At 48.5% G+C, this 18,970-nt stretch overlaps 1 protein-coding gene across 50 annotated transcripts in view; it reads right to left on the bottom strand.

Annotated features, from left to right (window-relative positions):
- The window catches only part of APBB2 (amyloid beta precursor protein binding family B member 2), a 409,320-nt gene that overhangs the window by 14,222 nt on the left and 376,128 nt on the right, over positions 1–18,970 (bottom strand). For 49 of the 50 annotated variants that reach the window (XM_074039650.1, XM_065544921.1, XM_065544916.1 and 46 more), the window contains 2 exons: positions 3,836–3,950; positions 636–723 (listed from right to left, as the gene is read on the bottom strand). In XM_074039650.1, coding sequence (XP_073895751.1) covers positions 636–723; positions 3,836–3,950 — 203 coding nt within the window. Of the gene's footprint in view, positions 1–635; positions 724–3,054; positions 3,139–3,835; positions 3,951–18,970 lie in introns of all 50 variants that reach the window. The other variant, XM_074039664.1, reaches the window with a different exon arrangement.

The following is an 18,970-nucleotide window of genomic DNA, read 5'->3' on the forward strand; positions in this document are numbered from 1 at the left end:
GACTACAGGTGCACGCCGCCACACCCGGCTAAGTTTTTGCATTTTGGTACAGACGGGGTTTCACCGTGTTGCAGAGGCTGGTCTCGAACTCCTAAGCTAGGGCAATCCACCTGCCTCAGCCTCCCAAAGTGCTGGGATTACAGGCATAAGCCACCACGCCTGGCCCATGTTTTCTGTTTTTAAGATTAGTCAAGTATAGTAGTGGGAAGGGGAGAAAGAGGAGGACAAGGAGGTTGATCTGTAACTGGCTGAACCATCAATTGAGGTAACTCACTACCTTCAGACCAGCCCAACCCACGTGTTTTTAAACTAGCTGGGGTTCTTACCCCAGGTTGCACATGAGTTATAACAGGAAGAACATAAAATACAAAATAAAATGAAAACAAAGGCAAAAACTAAAGACAATATTCTTTAATCTTGTCCAGTAAAAACAAAACTCATTCTGGCTTTGTGCCTAACCCTAGTGATGCAAAATCAACTCTGCGCCTCTGTGGGGCCCAGCGTGTGGGTTCAAACTGTGCTGAGCTGAGTGTGCTCTTTAAGGAGACTGGAAATGCCAGAGAAGCATGTGAGAGCCTTCAGTCCTGGACCGGGGCACAGGGCCATAATGAAGACAGGAGGTGCTGCTGACTTACCTTGCAAAGGGACGTCGAGGTTCGCATTGGCCCTTTCCTGTAAGGAGCTGCAGGCCAGGGCTTTGGCATTCTTCCGTTCAGCCATAATCTAAGGGGGAAAAAGCACAGCTTTGGAGTGTGGGTTCAAGCCCCCATGTCTTCAGCTATTCCAGCCCGTAAAGTGTCTAGGTTGATTTCACTTCCAAGTTAGATCAGCTTTAGTCTACTGCCTGAAATTCCACCCTGTATCTCTGGGCTACATATTTTGTGGAGGAATTCTGCTAATTTTCTCTGGGGATGATAGGTGAAAAACTATTCCTCAGAGTAGCAGTCCCCTGATTGCTTGGAATGGACTTTTTCCATTCACCAGGCTCCCGCCTCTACTAGAAACAACTCAAACGAGTCTCCCTGGTCTTGCATGGACCCTGCCGGCCCACAGTGGCCAGTGGCAGCCACAGCAATGGCTTCTTCCGGTGCTTCCAAATGCCACCCTTTGAAGACAGAGTACATGGGTTCAAACTGCACTTCTGCCACTTACTAGCTGTGTGACCTCGACCTTGGGCAAGTGACCTGACCTCCAGTGTCTCGACTGCACATGGAGGTGATCATAGTATTTGTCTCAGACAGTAGTTCTGAGGATCATGAGTGGCTGTGTAAGCACAGGGAAGGCCCAGACAGCATAAGTGCTGAGAAATGTTCCCTGATGACATGCTTTGGCTGTGTCCTCACCCAAATCTCATCTTGAATTGTAGCTCCCTTAATTCCAATGTGTTATGGGAGGGACCTGGTGGAGATAACTGAATCATAGGGGCAGTCTCCCCCGTACTGTTCTCGTGGTGGTAAGTCCCACGAGAGCTGATGGTTTTTATCAAGGGTTTCCCCTTTCACTTGGCTCTGATTCTCTCTTGCCTGCCGCCATGTAAGACTTGCCTTTCACCTTCCACCATGATTGTGAGGCCTCACCAGCCACATGGAACTGAAAGTTCATAAAACTTCTTTTTCTTTATAAATTACCCAGTCTTGGGTATGTCTTTATTGGCAGTGTGAAAACAGACTAATGCACCTGCCATTTCTGCTGTTATCCTCAAACTGCTCTAAATTGCTTCTCTTCTGTAAAGGACACCGATGCCTGCTTTACTTAAGAGTAAAGCACTTTATACTCCTGTTCTCCACCAGTTACATATGGTGCTGTGGGTTTAGGGACTGAAAGAAGCCCACCCTTTAGTGACCTCAAAAGTAACTTGGATCTTCATTCCCAGACTAAGTTTTCCATTCCAAGTGGATTGAAAGTCATTTCCACCACAGACCTCCACTCTGCCTATCTCCAGATCCATGTCCGGGGCAGCGAGCAAGAGGGCTGCTGACAAGAATAAAATCAAGTGTTTCCTGCACACTTATTCTGTGCCAGGCCATGTTCTGGGGGCTTTATGGCACAATAAAGCTCCATAAAGGCAAGGACTTTTTTTTTTTTTTTTCTGTTTTGGTCATTGTTCTCTCCCCAGTGCCTTTGATGGTGCCTGGCACATAAATGGCATTCCATTCTATGTGTTGCATGAATGAATGAGAAACGAAATCCAGGGAGCAGGCTGCAATGCTGCAAACGGCAGCAACACCCCAGTCTCATCAATGCAAGAATGTGAACATGGGCTGGAATAAACGTGGTGATCTCAAGACCAGTGTCCATCCTGCACGTCCCCATCATGTGAGTCAGAGCAGCAGACTGGGGTGTTCTTTCATTCTGAGGCTGGGGACAGCTCCCTGTCCCTGCCCCTGTCCCTCCCTCAGGCACCATGGCTTGCACCTCCTGCCGGGTAACAGGCTGGGCCAATCCCTGGCCTGGGTTGGGTCTTGCCAGCTAAGGAGGAATTGTGGGAGTGACGCTCGGTTATGATGTCAGCCTGAATCAGAAAGGTGACATTCAACAGAAGGGATGGCAAAATTCTGCATTTAAATTCAAGAAATTAAGCAAGTCTGGGGCATGGAACAGGCCTGGCTGAAGGAAACTTGTGTCAGTGTCTTGGGGGTTCGGCTGCCACCATGTGAAGAGAAATCAGGAGGTGATGTGGTTGCCAAGAACATCGAGCACCACAATAGTGTATCCATGGAGGTCAAAGGACAGAGCAGCCCCTGGTCTGCTGTCCGCTCACTTTTGGAATACTGTGTTCATCTGGGGGATCCAAAAAGAGTGTGCCCAGAAAACGATGGTTAGGGGCCTAGAATAGCCATGCGACCCAAAGGTGGCTGCAGAGATGGGGTGGGGGATCTGGAGAGGGAGGAAGTCAGGGGCAAGAAGACTCAATGACAGATGCTTGTCCAGCACCTCTAAAACACACAACACATGGCGAAACACAGCAAGGTTTTAAGTGTCTAAAGAGCTGGCCAGCAAAGAGAATGGGGGACCTTTCTCTGCTGCTACAGATGGCAGATCTCCAGTCAGTACCTGGAGGTTCCAAGAGGAAGATTTTGGGTCACCGTAAAGAAGAAATCTGTAACAGCCAGAGCTGCGCAGTAATAGAACCTCCTCCTGAAAAGTAAGAGACTCCATCTGTGGGAGTCTATGGGTGTGCAGGGCAGAGGGTGGGGGGATGTCTGCAAGGGGGCTGTTATGCTTGTGGGAGGCGGAGGCTGGACTGCTGACGCCAGACTATTTGTTCTCATTCTGAGGCTCTGTGACTCTGGTTAAGGAAGCGGGACCCTCACTAGCATGAGACAGTGACCGCAGTCTTGCCTCCCAGCTGGACAGGGAGCTTCTACGGGACACTGTGTGTCCTCAGGAAGTCCGTGTGTGTTAATGGCAACCCCTAGCTCCCTGCATTTGCAGAAACCCCGGATGGTTTCTTGCCACCTCCTTTCCTGTAGCCTTTTTCTCTACCCACATTGACCTCAGGTCAGATGGCCCTGCCTCTGGAAAATCCACCTTGACCCCTTTCTCCTGTTTTCCAGGGTGTACGTATCTCTGTCATTGTTGTGCCTACCTGAGATATGTATGTTTCCAGGCTGCGGGAGGGACTACGGTTCTATTCATTTTGTGCAGATGGAGTGCTACTCAGAGCGATGCCTGGCCTGCAGCAAGAATACTTCAACGACTCTGGCTGAACAGTCTGCCTACTTCTCCCTGAGCTTACTGCAGGTCGATGTGCCCCCTCCCCTGCCCTTCCACGTCCCTTCATGCGGTAAGAAAAAAAGAGCGAGGCGGCCCGCACTGCCCTGACGCGCCTCACCTTGGAGCAGATCTCGTGGAGACTTGTGGCAATGGCTTTTGCTGGTGTGTCACATCGAAATACATGACATTTCAAAATTCTTGTGTCTTTATCTCTTGCTACATAAGCAAAATCCCTGTGCAAGCAAAATGTATCAGGACATTAGTAAGAGAAACTGATTACCAACACATACTTTAGTTATGAAGTTACCTGAGCTAGCAGCCAGCGTGTCAATGGTAAACAATGTATGTAATGATTAAAAGAAAATTTAATTTCAACAACTTCCTAACATATAGGTTTATGACAATTAGAAATTGATTTCTGAGTAAAATACCTACAATGTGGGATACGTGCAGTGGCTCACATCTGTAATCCCAACATTTTGAGAGACCAAGGTAAGATGATTGTTTGAGGCCAGAAGTTTGAGACCAGCTCTTGAACCAGGCAACATAGTGAAACCACTGCCAAAAAAAAAAAAAAAAAAAAAAAAAAAGGCCAGGTGCAGTGGCATGTACCTGTAGTCCCAGCTATTCTGGAGGGTGAAGTGGGAGAATTGCTTGAGCCCAGGAGTTTGAGGTTGCAGTGAGCTATGATCGTACCACTGTGCTCTAGACTAGTCAACAGAGCAAGACTTCGCCTCTAAAAATTTTTTTAAAAACACTGTGCGTGGTGGCTGATGCCTGTAATCCCAGCACTGGGAGGCTGAGGCAGGTGGATCACTTGAGGTCAGGAGTCCGAGACCAGCCTGGCCAACACAGTGAAACCCTGTCTCTAGTAAAAATACAAAAAAATTAGCCAGGTATGGTGGCGGGCACCTGTAGTCCCAGCTACTCGGGAGGCTGAGGGAGGAGAATGGCGTGAACCCCGGAGGCAGAGCTTGCAGTGAGCCGGGATCGGGCCACTGCACTCTAGCCTGGGCGACTTAGCAAGACTCTGTCTCAAAAAAACAAAACAAAACAAACAAAAATTAGCTGGGCATGGTGATGGGCGCCTGTAATCCCAGCTATTTGGGAGGCTGAGGCAGGAGAATCGCTTGAACAACCGGGGAGGCAGAGGTTCCGGTGAGCCGAGACTGTGCCACTGCACTCCAGCCTGAGTGACAAGGGCGAAACTCCCTCTGAAAAAAAAAACCTACAATAACTTCAAAACCCAGTCTGTTGAACTCTTGGAATCTCTAACAACCCTTAGTGCACACTGAATTTCACAGATCCCTTCTGTCTAGTGTAACATCATGTTATGATTAGAGAACACAAAGGCTTGAAGAACGCATGAATCGCATGATGATATAATGACATGGACCGTGGTGCGAACAATAGGCGCTGATGTATACACATGTGCACAGACAATAGCGCTGATGTATACACATGTGCACAGACAATAGGCGCTGATGTATACACGTGTACAGACAATGGGCCAGCCCACGGCTGACTGAGACAGCTGAAGGGCAATCACAGGGAGTCAGAACACAGACACCATGGACTAGCAGTCCTATCAAAGGCCTTTGATTGTGTTAAACACGTCTCAGACTCCAGATCTCAGAGCGATGGCAGCGGCAGCGCATTATTTACTGCTTGCTCAGACACCTCGGACACCTCGGTGAGCATGCCGCTGACGGGTGTTCGCGTTTGTTCTACTGATAAAAAGGATACTGACTGTGACATCACTTGGATTCAAAACAACCATGCGATACGACTATATTTCTTAATGTTAACATTGGAGGACAGCGGTTCAAAGATGAAAGTGTTTTTACATATATATACACACACGTTATATATATGGTATATAGGTTTTATATATGATATATATGTTTATATATGTTATATATATACACACACACACATATAAAAGCCCAGCTTTACCCATCCGGGAACGGATCACAGTGATTTATTTGCATCTGATGCTAAGCCAGGATACTGTCTGGAGATATAACTACAGAGGAATTTTTAAGTTATTTCTCTTTTTTTTTTTTTTTTTGAGACGGAGTCTTGCTGTCGCCCAGGCTGGAGTGCAGTGGCCAGATCTCAGCTCACTGCAAGCTCCGCCTCCCGGGTTTACGCCATTCTCCTGCCTCAGCCTCCTGAGTAGCTGGAACTACAGGCGCCCGCCACCTCGTCTGGCTAGTTTTTTGTATTTTTTTTAGCAGAGACGGGTTTCACAGTGTTAGCCAGGATGGTCTCGATCTCCTGAACTAGTGATCTGCCCGTCTCGGCCTCCCAAAGTGCTGGGATTACAGGCTTGAGCCACCGTGCCCGGCCCCAAGTTATTTCTCTTAAGGTAAGACCTGGCAGCCTTTTCATAGACTATGATGGATACTTTCCCCAAGATAGCCTTGGCAGCCTTGGGAAGGGACAGGGATTTACAATGGCAGGCAACTGGCCATCGTGAAGGTCTGGCCGGAAAACCCTGCCTCACAACCTCAGCTCGCCATGCCCCAGGTAGCCCTGCAGTGGGACTCCCTAAGCCCAGGCTCCAGCTCAGCGGCACCTCACCTGGCTGCCCCATGACGCTTTAACCACGGGCTGTCCACACATGACCTCAACATTTCTCCTCCCAACCTCATCCTGCTTCCTGACGTTCTAGCTCAGTGTCATGCTGGAACCGGACTCCCCCTGCCTCATGTGCCACACCCAGTCCCCACGTTCGTCCTGTTTCACCTCCTGGAAATTTCTGGCATCCATCCCTCCATTTCCAGCCCCCCCACCATGCAGCCATTCTAAGCCGCTCCTTGCCTCCCTGCCTGTGCTCAGGTCATCTCCATCCCTTTGCCAGGACTCAGCTGAAGATGGGTGAGGGCCTGTAAGGTTCCTCGCACACACAGTACATACATGGGGGCACCGCAAGTGTCTAAGTGTGTCTTCTCCTCAACACTCTGCAGCTCCATGAAGACGACTGTGCCTAACTCATCCCAGCGTCTAGTCCAGGCCCGGCGTATCGCCGGGACTAATAAGTGTTTGCGGGCTGAGCGGAAGCGTGGGCCTGCGGCACACATCCCTCCTTCCGGCTGGGAAAGTCGGCCTGCGGCACACATCCCTCCTTCCGGCTGGGAAAATCGGCCTGCGGCACACATCCCTCCTTCCGGCTGGGAAAGTAGGCCTGCGGCACACATCCCTCCTTCCGGCTGGGAAAATCGGCCTGCGGCACACGTCCCTCCTTCCGGCTGGGAAAGTCGGCCTGCGGCACACGTCCCTCCTTCCGGCTGGGAAAGTCGGCCTGCGGCACACGTCCCTCCTTCTGGCTGGGAAAGTCAGCCCAACGCTCAGGCCTAACGGGTTCCACGACTGGGCTGGGGCAAGGCACGGGGCCCACACTTTGAGGGGTGAGCACTCTTCTCCACACTGTGGTCCTGCGGCCTTCCCATCCAGCCTCAACCACCATCAGGGCAACACATAAGAAATGGACAGAAGACATCCCATTTGGAGATCACACTCAAGGGATGCCTTGCTTCTGGTTCTCCTCCCTAGAGGGTCCTTCAGAAACACACCACGTCTCCCGGCACACAACTCCAATCCTTCCAACTTCCACGTGCAGCCGCCATCTTCCTGCTGCCAAATCTCCCCAAAACTCCCTGTGGTCAACCACACAAAGTTCAAAAACCTCTGGCTGGATTTTGAGAGTTCCAAAATTTGTCCCACCAACTTTCCAGCATGTTCCTCCCACTGCGCGGCACTCCCCACTGCTCCAGAAGAGGTGGGTCTCGTGTCTGCTTGCAGTGCTGTCTCCCCTCATGTGGTGGCCAGTGGCCCTCCCCAAACTGTCCAGTGCACGCCCGTCTACTCAGTCTGGCCCAGCTCCGCGGTCCACCTGGTCCTCTGGCCCCAGGACCCTGCTTGTATCTGAATGCCCATGGTATTTACATTCTGTGCTACAAAGAAGAAGAGGTCGTTATATCTTTTGTAGTTACTGTTACAGGTGTCGCCTGTGTCTGTCTTCTAAGTGACAGCAGCAGCCAGAAGGGCCAGGAAATGAGATTCTGGCCACCCACATTCGAGTCTCAGCCCTGCTTTCACTTAGCTATACAACGCTGGGCATGGAATTGGACCTCATCTTTAAGTGAAGGGGTTGAAAAACATGATTTCCAAGTCCCTCCCCGACTCTGACATTGTCTGATAGAAGCTTCCAAGATCCATCAGCCTCTCCACAGTGGCTGGCAGGCCCCAGAGTGCAACATCCCAAGGTTACCGACAGGGCGGATGAACAGACCCTGGTCAATAAGCAATCGATTATTCCTATCGAACTTCGGCTTTGTGCCCTCTGTGCCTCGGTTCTTCCATAGGCAGCCTTTTTAGGCTTAACTTTAAAAAAGTATGATTATTAATCTTCATTTTCCTCTGGCACAGAGGAAGGTGACTGCTGCCTTAAGGGCAACCATCTGGAACCCACAGCTTCCCCAGGGAGAAACTCAGCAGCCTCAGGCATTTTTGGGAGGAATTCTCACAAATTTTTTTTTTTTTTTTTACAGCCTTATCTTTTGTTGTTTCCTCCTAGGTAGAGGCTAATAGATTAGGGAGGCAGCAAGCTGTCAGTCCATGATGGTGGGTGAGTCCGGTAACTAACTCCCTCGAGACTTCATCACTTCCCAGGATAAAAGAGGTGTCTTCTCATTGTGGAGGTCAAGAGATTTGTGCATTTCCCATTTCACTCTCATGTAACATATCCCGAGTCATCCTAAAACAGCTGAGATCTGTAAGAGGCAGTGAGGCCTTTCTTTCAGGCCTAGAGCACAGACCAGTGGAGCGACTTCGTCTATGGACAATGAAATATACAAGTGATCGAATTTCATTGATTTAAGACGAAATCCAAGCATCACTTGCCTGTGTGAAAAGCCTGCCTTTTCGGCATCTGACTTCTGAAAAGGGCTGGTGCGGGAGAGTCATGATCCCTCCCCGCATCCCAGGAACCTGTGGCTATATTCCCTTACATGTCAGCAGGGGCTTGGCGGATGTGATCAACGAAGGATCCTGAGATGGGGATGTTATCCTGGACTACCTGGGTGGGCCCGCAAATTCACAAGGGAAGGCGGGAGGCACTTTCTTCCTAAGGGAAAGAACAGGAGGCAGGGGCCAAGGAATGCAGGCAGCCTCGAGAAGCTGGAAAAGGCAAGAAAATGGATTCTCCCCGAGAGCCCCCGGAAGACACACAGCCCGGCCAACACCGGGATTTGACACTTCTGACCTCCGGAACTGGAAAAGAATCAAGTGCTGTGGCTTTAAGCCACTCGGTTTGTGGTCATTTGTTACAGCAACAATAGGAAATGAATGCAGCTGCCATTTGGATTTTATGGTGTGGTATTCAAGACTGATATTTTTAAAAATACTCAGTTCATTAAAGGCTGGGCGTGGTGGCTCACACCTGTGATCCCAGCACTTTGGGAGGCCAAGGTGGGCGGATCACGAGGTCAGGAAATTGAGACTAATCTGGATGACACGGTGAAACCCCATCTCTACTACAAATACAAAAACTTAGCTGGGTGTGTTGGCAGGTGCCTATAGTCCCAGCTACTGGGGAGGCTGAGGCAGGAGAATCACTTGAACCTGGGAGGTGGAGGTTGCAGTGAGCCGAGATTGCGCCACTGCACTCCAGCCTGGGTGACAGAGCAAGACTCCATCTCAAAAAAAAAAAAAAAAAAATCAGTTCACTTTTACAAGTACCTTCTAGCTGGTATTATGTATCAGGCACCAGCGAGGCAAATTCAAACAGCTGAGGTTCCAGCCTTGCAAGCCCGTCTAATGTTACAGACGGGTAGAGAGGTTTGAACTGCTGCTTTAAGTGTAAGAAGGACCTCATCACTGTAAGAAGGCAGCAGACGGTTCAAAGAACATTGAAACAGGTATGAGCAAAGGCAGGGAGGTCAGAAGGCCCCCCGAGTGTTTGGGAGGCCTCCTGGTTGTCCTATGTGTGTGCCCCAGGCACTGTGGTGAGGCCCAGGTGAGGCTGCAGGGGTGCTATGCAGGAGTCTGTACTCAGTTTGCAAAGTGCCTCGTGTCTTGCCAGGACTGACCCTTACTCTGAGCCATCCCAGTCTTGCAATATTACAGGTGACCCCATGTGATTTGTTTGCTGGGACAAAGCCGGCCAAGGGAAGGAGACTGCGGTGGTCCAGAACAGGGGGATGAGCAAAGTGCAGGCTAAATCAGCATCTGTGAGAACGGGGCAGAGGAGATAGATGGAAGAGGTATTGGAAGGATGGCTGGCAGGAGTGGCAGATGTGTGAGAGATGTGGATGAGGGAGGGGATTAAGAATAACTCTGAGGTCCCTGCTAGGATAGCTAAGCACCCCATCACTGGAGTGGGGGAGGAAAGGAGGGCTGGTTTGGTGCAGGAAGCTGATGAGCTCCAGAGTGGACACGACGTGTAGGGTGCTTGTGCTTGAGGAGCACCAGGTGACAAGGCCCACGAAGCAGGTGGGTGCTGGGACCCTGCGCTGAGGCCTGCGGCCTGGGCAGGAGACATGGATCTGGGAGTTGGGTAAAGTCAGGGGAGCATGTGAGAGTGTGGAGCATGAAAAGACAAAGCTGGCTGGGCGCGGTGGCTCATGCCTGTAATCCCAGCACTTTCGGAGGCCAAGGCAGGTGGATCCCTTGAGGTCAGGAGTTCAAGACCAGCCTAGCCAACATGGCAAAACACCGTCTCTACTGAAAATCCAAAAATTAGGCGGGTGTGGTGGCACACACCTGTAATCCCAGCTACTTGGGAGGCTGAGGCGTGAGAATCGCTTGAACTCAGGAGATGGAGGTTGCAGTGGGCTGAGATCACACCACTGCACTCCTACCTAGGCAAACAGAGTAAGACTCCATCTCAAAAACAAACAAACAAAAAACATGTCAAACCAAGGCCTGGCGACCAGGAAAGACATTTAGAGGCCTTGTTGAGGCAGGAGGTCCAATGAGAAGGTGGAGAAAAAATTGCTGGGGAAGAGGGCAGGAAAAGCCCAGGAGAGGCTGGTCCCAAAGACATCAAAGAATGGGGGTTGAGGGAAAGGGGTAGAGAGTTTTCCAGAACAGTGGGAGACAGGCCAGGTGGTCTCAGCCACAGGTAGGTCTGCGGTGACCTTGGCCTCCTGGACCCTTTCCTGGGAGAAGGAGTTTGGGGCCACAGCCTGAGGAGTACAGGAGTTAAAAGAACAGAGTTCATCCCTCTCTCTCCTTTCTGTTTTTTACTCTTCTCCTTCTGGAACTTTCCAAACACACATGAAAATAGAGAAGATAGTAAACGAACTCTATGTCCCATCAGCTGGCTTCCACAGTGATCAGAATGTCGCCAATTAGTTTTTTACACAGCTGGGTTTTTTCCCCAATCCCAGTGTTATGATGCTAAAAGCCACTACTGTTATATGTAAGAGCAACATAATATTTCCTAGATTTTCTTGTATTTTGAGGGGGATAAGAAATTGCTTTGTAGTAAACACACCTCCACACTCAGAGTGTTCCTGACAAACTGTGCAAACTTACACTGGTGCGATCAGCTCAGCCTGAGCATGTAAGCTGGGGAGGAAAGAGTGTGCCGGGTGCCACATGGCCATCAGGCGTCAGGCAGTCAAGCAGGCAGGGTCCGTAGCCAGCTCCGTTGCTGCATGGGACACGGGGGCTGGCTGGTCCACTGCAGGCACCTTTGAGGCGCCTTCAGGTGGGGAGCCCTTGAGGGCTCTCCCTCCGTTAGCACTCCCGGCTTCCAGAACACAAGGAGGGTCCCATCTCAGACGGGATGGGAGCCGTACTCATTAACCGGGGGCCTCACACAGCCACGCAGGCTCCAGGCTTCAGCATCTCGTCTGTAACACCACACAGCTGGTCCAAAAGATCTCCGAGGGCCAGAAAGAACATGGCTCCCAGTTTTTCCAACAGCTTCTAGATTCCCAGGAACCTGTGATTATCTGAAATTCTACCACCTGCAATCATCAGCCACGATCTGTCTGACACTTGGCAGCAAGACCCATTTCTGCCCTCTGCTCCAACTCGTGCCATTCCTTCGCCATTTACAAGGCTAGTCCAGGAGCCGTCCGCTCCCCATACATGGAGTTCCACTCCATTTAATGCCTGCAGTCATGAGAATCATTGCATTTTCTTTTCTAAGCCAGGAAGTGGAAGGCTTTAGCTATAGTTTCTTGTGTCTGTTCTTTAAATGGTGACAGAAGCTAGTACCAGGAATCAAGTCCCTGTTGCCACCTGCTTACTGAGCCCTGGTGTTTCCAACTCTTTTCGTTACTGTCTTTTTTGCTGTCCTCCTCAGTAATTACTCCCCAAGAGGACCAGGCTAGAGTTTTGCTGGAGAAAAATGACAGTGTTAATACATCTTATCTGACAGCCTCAAATTTCTTAATTAAAAAAATAAAAAGGACCAAAGATTGCTTTTATATATTCTCAGTTAAATAGCATTCTAATCACTCAGTGGGATCTTAATCCATCTTTATGGAATGAATGAATAAATGCTTCTTTATTCAAGGGGGCTCTATTTATTATTATTATTATTGTTATTATTATTATTTTGAGACAGATTCTTGCTGTGTTACCCAGGCTGGAGTGCAGTGGCATGATCTTGGCTCACTGCAACCTCCACCTCCTGGGTTCAAGTGATTCTCATGCCTCAGCCTCTTGAGTAGCTGGGATTACAGGTGTGCACCACCACACATGGCTAATTTTTTTTTTTTTTTTTTTTAGATGGAGTCTCACTCTGTCGCTCAGGCTCCAGTGCAGTGGTGCAATCTCAGCTCACTGCAACCTCTGTCTCAAAGGTTCAAGCAATTTTCCTGCCTCAGAATCCCAAGTAGCTGGGACTATAGGCGTGTGCCACCACATTCAGCTAATTTTTAGTATTTTTAGTAGAGATGGGGTTTCACCATGTTAGCCAGGATGGTCTCAATCTCCTGACCTCATGATCTGCCTGCCTCAGCCTCCTTAAGTGCTGGGATTACAGGCGTGAGCCACGTGCCTGGCCAATTTTTGTATTTTTAGTAGAGATGGAGTTTCACCACATTGGGCAGGCTGGTCTCAAACTCCTGGCCTCAAGTGATCTGCCCACCTCAGCCTCCCAAAGTGCTGAGATTACAGGCATGAGCCAACATGCCTGGCAAAAGCAGACTATTTTAAAAAATAGCCGGAACTACTTATTCTCTCCCTAAATCTCTCCTTTGCAACTCTCTTAGTGTAAGTGGAATTTGCTTATGTGTTTACCTCTCTTCAAAAAGGCATCTACAGACCCCTTAGCTGTGACTCAGGTTAACTTTTCAAAGTCCCTTTTACAGCAGCACCAGTGGGTGGTACCTACCTAGAGTATTTCCATGATAGGACATCTCGTTTCTTTAATAAATCAGCCTGTTCTGTTGGTGGAAAGCTCCAGTGAATAATACATATATGTCTTCTTAAAACATTTTTATATATTATTTTTCATTTTATTATTTCAAGACAGGGTCTCACTCTGTTGGCCAGGCTGGAGTGCAGTGGTGCAATCACAGCTCATTGTAGCCTCGACCTCCTGGACTCAAGCGATCCTCCCATCTCAGCCTTCCAAGTAGCTGGGACTACAGACACTTGCCACCACACCTGGCTCAAAATATATTTTTTCTAAATGATGAACAGAACCTTGCCTCCCTGTAACTTCTGCTTGTAGGATCCAGTTTCGCCTTCTGGAGTGGCACAGAACAAGCTGACCTTGTCAGCTGCACGAGAGCCCATGTAACTGGCAGGAACTCGCCTGTCCTTTTCTGTTAGATTCACATTACACGCAATCTCTCACCAGTTCTCTGCTGCTGGGATTCCTTACCAAGTATCCACAATTTGGTAACATCTTTCACATCAATCACATTTGCTCAGGTCAAATACATGGCATGTTTTATTCAGGGGAATTTGTGAAGGCTGGCACACGATAGGCATTCAATAAATTGTAGGTACCATATTATAAATGAGGAAAAAGAAGTCAAACAAAAAGCCCACTTTGAAATACTGTCACCTTATCCATGAGGGATTTTTCTTTTTTCTTTTTTTTTTTTGAGATGGAGTCTTGCTCTGTTGCTCAGGCTGGAGTGCAGTGGTGCCATCTCGGCTCACTGCAACCTCTGCCTCCCAGGTTCAAGAAATTCTCCTGCCTCAGCCTCCCGAGTAGCTAGGATTACAGGCGTCTGACACCACACCTGGCTAATTTTTGTATTTTTAGTAGAGACGGGGCTTCACCATGTTGGCCAGGGTGGTCTCAAATTCCTGACCTGAAGTGATCCGCCCGCCTCGGCCTCCCAAAGTGCTGGGATTACAGGCATAAGCCTGGCCCCACGAGGGGTGTTTTTAATAAATATTTGTACTCATATGAATAATACTAAGACTTGCTAACATATACCCAATGACCATTTCCTCCCAGCTTATCTTGCTATTGATGCTACTGCAAAGGGCAGGTGCCATCTGCAAATAAGGATAAGACAGCAGCAAAGAGATTGGATCCAAACATTGCACTTCAGGCACTTTAGGACAAAGGGCTTTCTCTCTTCTTTGTTTCACCTGTGCAGGGCCCAGCATGAGATCAAAAATAGAATTCAAAAGGTAAGCCCACACGAGAACAGTGAAATTATAGGGTTCCTGGGCTACACAAAAATGTGGGTTGACAGTCTGTACAAGGTCCGGAGGAAGAATGAGTCCTGTTTTCAAGACTGGATGCTTTGATTTTCTGACTGCACTTTGAAAATCTTGTTCTGAGAGTGGGAGGAACTGGGAAGCGAAAGTACATGAGAAACTTCATCTTTCTAGATGGTCAATCCAGAATGACCCCCCCACAACACACACACACGGAAGACTTTGGTTTTCTGTTCTTTTTAACCCAATGTCACATGTATCATATGCACACATCACTAATTTCACAAAGTTCAGGCTCTTGCTTGGTAACCGTAACTTACTTTCTCCTTCTTTGCAAGCTTAAAAAGATGCTAAGATTTTTAGCCTCTGAAAGGAGCATCCCAGGTACTCGTCACCTGGGTAAACACACAGGCTTGGCAGGGAATTCTTCACCAGGCACGTTCATGAGACACAGAGTGTGTAAACAGAGATCTGAAATTCTACCACCTGCAATCATTGAGGTGGCTTGGGCAAACTAGAATCTGTAGCCTTCTCTACAACAGAGTCCTGCTGTTAATATTCACAGCAACTGCTTCCCAGCAAGGACACTCACATAAACAAGGAGGATAGGAACTAGCAAACACCTGAAAATATCTTCACCATTGACTCTGATGGGACTGGCTGTTATTTTACATGAAGGAGCTCACATCCACACGCACAGCCCTCAGCCTCCAGAATCTTCCACCACCTCCCCCCGCCAGGGTCTCCTCAAAGTGATTTAAAAAGTCAGTGAAGTTGGCAAATTTTCTTAATCACACTCTCTGGAAGACCAGCCCTGGAGGTGTCACCGCCCAATCTATGCTGTCTCTCCCTCTTAACCACTGGGCAATGACAGCAGCACATCACTGAGGAAAACAGTCACCAGCAGGGGGCAGTCACACCACCAGTGTGGCAGGAAATACCGGCTGAGGACTCATCACTTCCAGCTCCCAACCAGGCAGGGAGGTTACATGAGACCAACTCTGACACAACGAGGAGATCTACCTTCCTGTCTCTCCACTTTGCCCAGCAGGAACAATCATCATTCTTTCAAGGAGAAAAATCTCAAAATTCCCTTCTTCCATTAAAAGTGTAGTTTTTATTAAGTGGTAGTTATGGAATCGTGGAGTTTAAAGTCCCCAATCAATCAAATGGGCAGGCGGACACGCAGAGCACTGGAAAAACACAACTGAGGCTTTCGTTTCGTCTTTTCCGTGGTTCTACCCTTCTTGTGGTGGGGAGGGAGGACCATATATTTTGGCTAATAACTGACACTGAAACTGAATCAGTGCTTCTGGCTAGGCTAGTAGCCTAGTGCCAACCCTTACCAATCAAATTCTAGAGAATATGTAACATAAGCACTAATATTAATTTTTCTTTTCTTTTCATTTATTTATTTTCTTTGAGACAGGGTATCTCTTTGTTGCCCAGGCTGGAGTGCAGTGGTGCCATTTTGGTTCACTGCAACCACCGCCTCCCAGGTTCAAGTGATTCTCCTGCCTCAGCCTCCCAAGTAGCTGGGATCACAGGTGCCCACCACCATGCCTAGCTGATTTTTTGTATTCTTAGTAGAGATGAGATTTCACCATGTTGGCCAGGCTGGTCTTGAACTCCTGACCTCGAGTGATCCACCCACCTCGGCCTCCCAAAGTGTTGGGATTACAGGTGTGAGCTACCACACCTGGCCATGTGATTTTTCCAGAAGCATGAAAAGCCTCCTTCTACAATATGGTACATACCCTATTTCCATCACATTCACTCCCTGTCATGCTGATGAGATTTTTCTCAGTCGTTAGTAAGACTGACCACATTGGTGTTAGACTTAATCACTCAGCCCATCACCTTCTACAACCAGGGTCAAACACAGCAGAGGATGAGGGACGCAGACGCAATTCCAGACTCGGTTTTAAATGCTGGTGATAAAAGGCGAAATGAAACCAAACAAAACAAAAGTTCTGCCTTTCAAAGACAAGGATGGTTGTGAGGATGGCAATGCGACATGAAGAAAGCAAGTGAGCTTTGCCAGACACGTTAAGACACCACAAAGCGGGGAGAAGTGAAAATCGGCCGGTTACCTCTCTCTGAATCCGGGAAGGCGTGAGGGAACAGAGCAGAAACAACACGTTAGCATTCACACAGCTTCCCGCAAATAACACAGCCCCGTTAACAGTGAGTCTGAGCACTGACAGCTCATCTCATTTCCCAACTCTGCAGCGATTAATAGGCTTTCTGTGCTTATTTTAGGTCAACTGTATCGCCCAGAAGTGTGTATTTTGAGCCACAGTACGATGAAGCCAAGAGATGCCAGCTGAATTTACAGAGGCAACATATCAACCGGGGGAGGTAATCAAGCTTAAAATATCACAGTCAAATACAGGAAACTGTTTGCAGTAAACACTGGCAGAGGACGTGTCTTCATTTTCCAGCTCCACCTGCTCCCAATACAAAACATACAGAAACAACGGCATGGACACAACCTTACCTGTTTTACCGACATTCCGGACACTCTATTAACAGAGCTACACCACTGGAATCCAGGCACTTTTCCTGAGTTGCATCCTTACAGGGCAACAGGGAGGGAGGGAGGCAGCACAGAAGGCCAAGGGCAGGGGTGGGAAGTGGGAGAGACAGGAGATGACAGCTCAAAGTGGGAGAGATCAGAGATGTGTCAGCAAAGAGAGGAATGGAACGGAGAGAGGAGCAGAGTGCAAGTCTGGTTGGGGCCACACTCTTGGAGTTCCCTCCCTGAGCTGCCCAGAGCTGCCTGGGACCCTAATGAAGTCACTTAACCCCCTGACCCATGGAGTTCACACCATTCCTTTCTGGCCTTGTCACAGCCGATTTGCATGCACCGTACACAGAGCAACTGGACCGAAGAGGCAGGGAGTACTGGATAGATAATGAGGAGGAAAGGAAGAAACCCAATGTTCACAGAAACCCATTCTCTCGGGCACTCTACGGCCAGGGTCATGGAGCGGCCAGCAGGACCCTGCAGGGATGGAGCTAAAATCATGGCATGAAATGCCAAGCGCACCAGATAGTGAACCACAAAGTCATTAAGTGGAAAGGAAGAGCTGCTCACCCTGAGGCAGAACAATGACCATGGCACACTAGTAAGTGGGGCAAAAACAAAGCCAAGTTGTAGATGCATGGTCTCATAAAAACAACAAAATGTTTGCATGTGTATTTTTATATATACACAGTGAAAAACTTGGAATATAACACCGAACTGTCAACTGTAATATGGAAAGGGGATTATAGGGGATTTTACTTTATCTCTTTGAAAATTACACAATAAGCACATTTGACTTCTGTGATAAAATATGCAAATCTACCTCAGTACTGAAGGGAAGCCATTGTGGTCAGCATGCCCCAGAGCAGCTAAAAAGACCAATATTAATGATTACAATAACACCAGCCAACAGTTACCCTTTATTGAGCTCTGTCTGGCCCCTAACAGTAACTGAACAAGGTCAGTATTACTGTTCTGACAGCTGAGGAAACAGGTCACATAGCTACTACATGGGGAAGAGAGTTTGACGGTAAGCTGCAGGACTCGAATTCGTCTTAGATGCACCCATGATGGGTACTCCATATTTCTACACAGTCCTGCAGAGCCCCCTAATGGTTTGTCTCCTAAATGGCAAACACAGTCCCTACGCACAGGTGTTCAAGGTAGGGTCAAAGGGTTTGGCCAAGTACCTAGGGTTTTAGAGAAACAGGGAATATTTCTCTCTTTTGGTGAACTTTTGTAAGGAAAGAGGTGGCTAAAAATTCCTAGGAGGGTCTTTGGGCTGAAGAGGCAGACACAGCTGTGCTCAAATCCAGATGGGTAGCTATATTCCTTCAAGTACACTGCCTACCTTTATTTACTCAACATAGATTTCCAGGGCCCCACTGTGTGCCAGGCACACTGTGTTACGTGGTAAGCCCTGTGAAACCTGTTTCCTCATCATTGAAGAGGGGATAAGGACACCTGCTCATGCTCATAATGCTCAGGGGCACTATAAGCATGAAGTTAAACGGGATGATGTGTGCACGGGAGTGCCGGGCATGTAACAAAGCTGCAATAACCTGCAATGTTAACAGCTATTATCACTGCGTCATCCAACAGCTTCATCTCTTTGGCTGGGTTGTACTGGGCAGCATTTGAGATGGACTGTCTCCCATGGAAGGACAGTGACCTGGGGGAGGGGCAGGGGCCCTCTGCTCAGGTTTGCTGGACCCCAGCTGATATACGATGCTGGAGAGTCACCTCTTGGCTCAGTTCCCTCTGTGCTACTCGGTTCCACCTATCAAAGCCATGATTGGGTAGCAATTTACAAGATCAGCAAAGGACCCAGAGACCTGGATGCTGGTCCCAGTCTGAATCCACAGCTGGGTAACATTATGCAAGTCACACAACCTCCCTAATTCTTGGGTTCCTAAACTCAGAATGGATGCGCTAGGAACTTCTTAGTGCTCAGATTTTTATCAGAAAAGGATTTGTTAGTGCTTTGACTTGCTTTTAATTATACCAAATGTTTTCAATTTCTTATTCTTAATAAAAAGCCTATCTGTAGTATGTGACAAAAACTTTAAAAAC

Source organism: Macaca fascicularis, chromosome 5 (assembly GCF_037993035.2).
Source record: "Macaca fascicularis isolate 582-1 chromosome 5, T2T-MFA8v1.1".
NCBI lineage: Eukaryota > Metazoa > Chordata > Mammalia > Primates > Cercopithecidae > Macaca > Macaca fascicularis.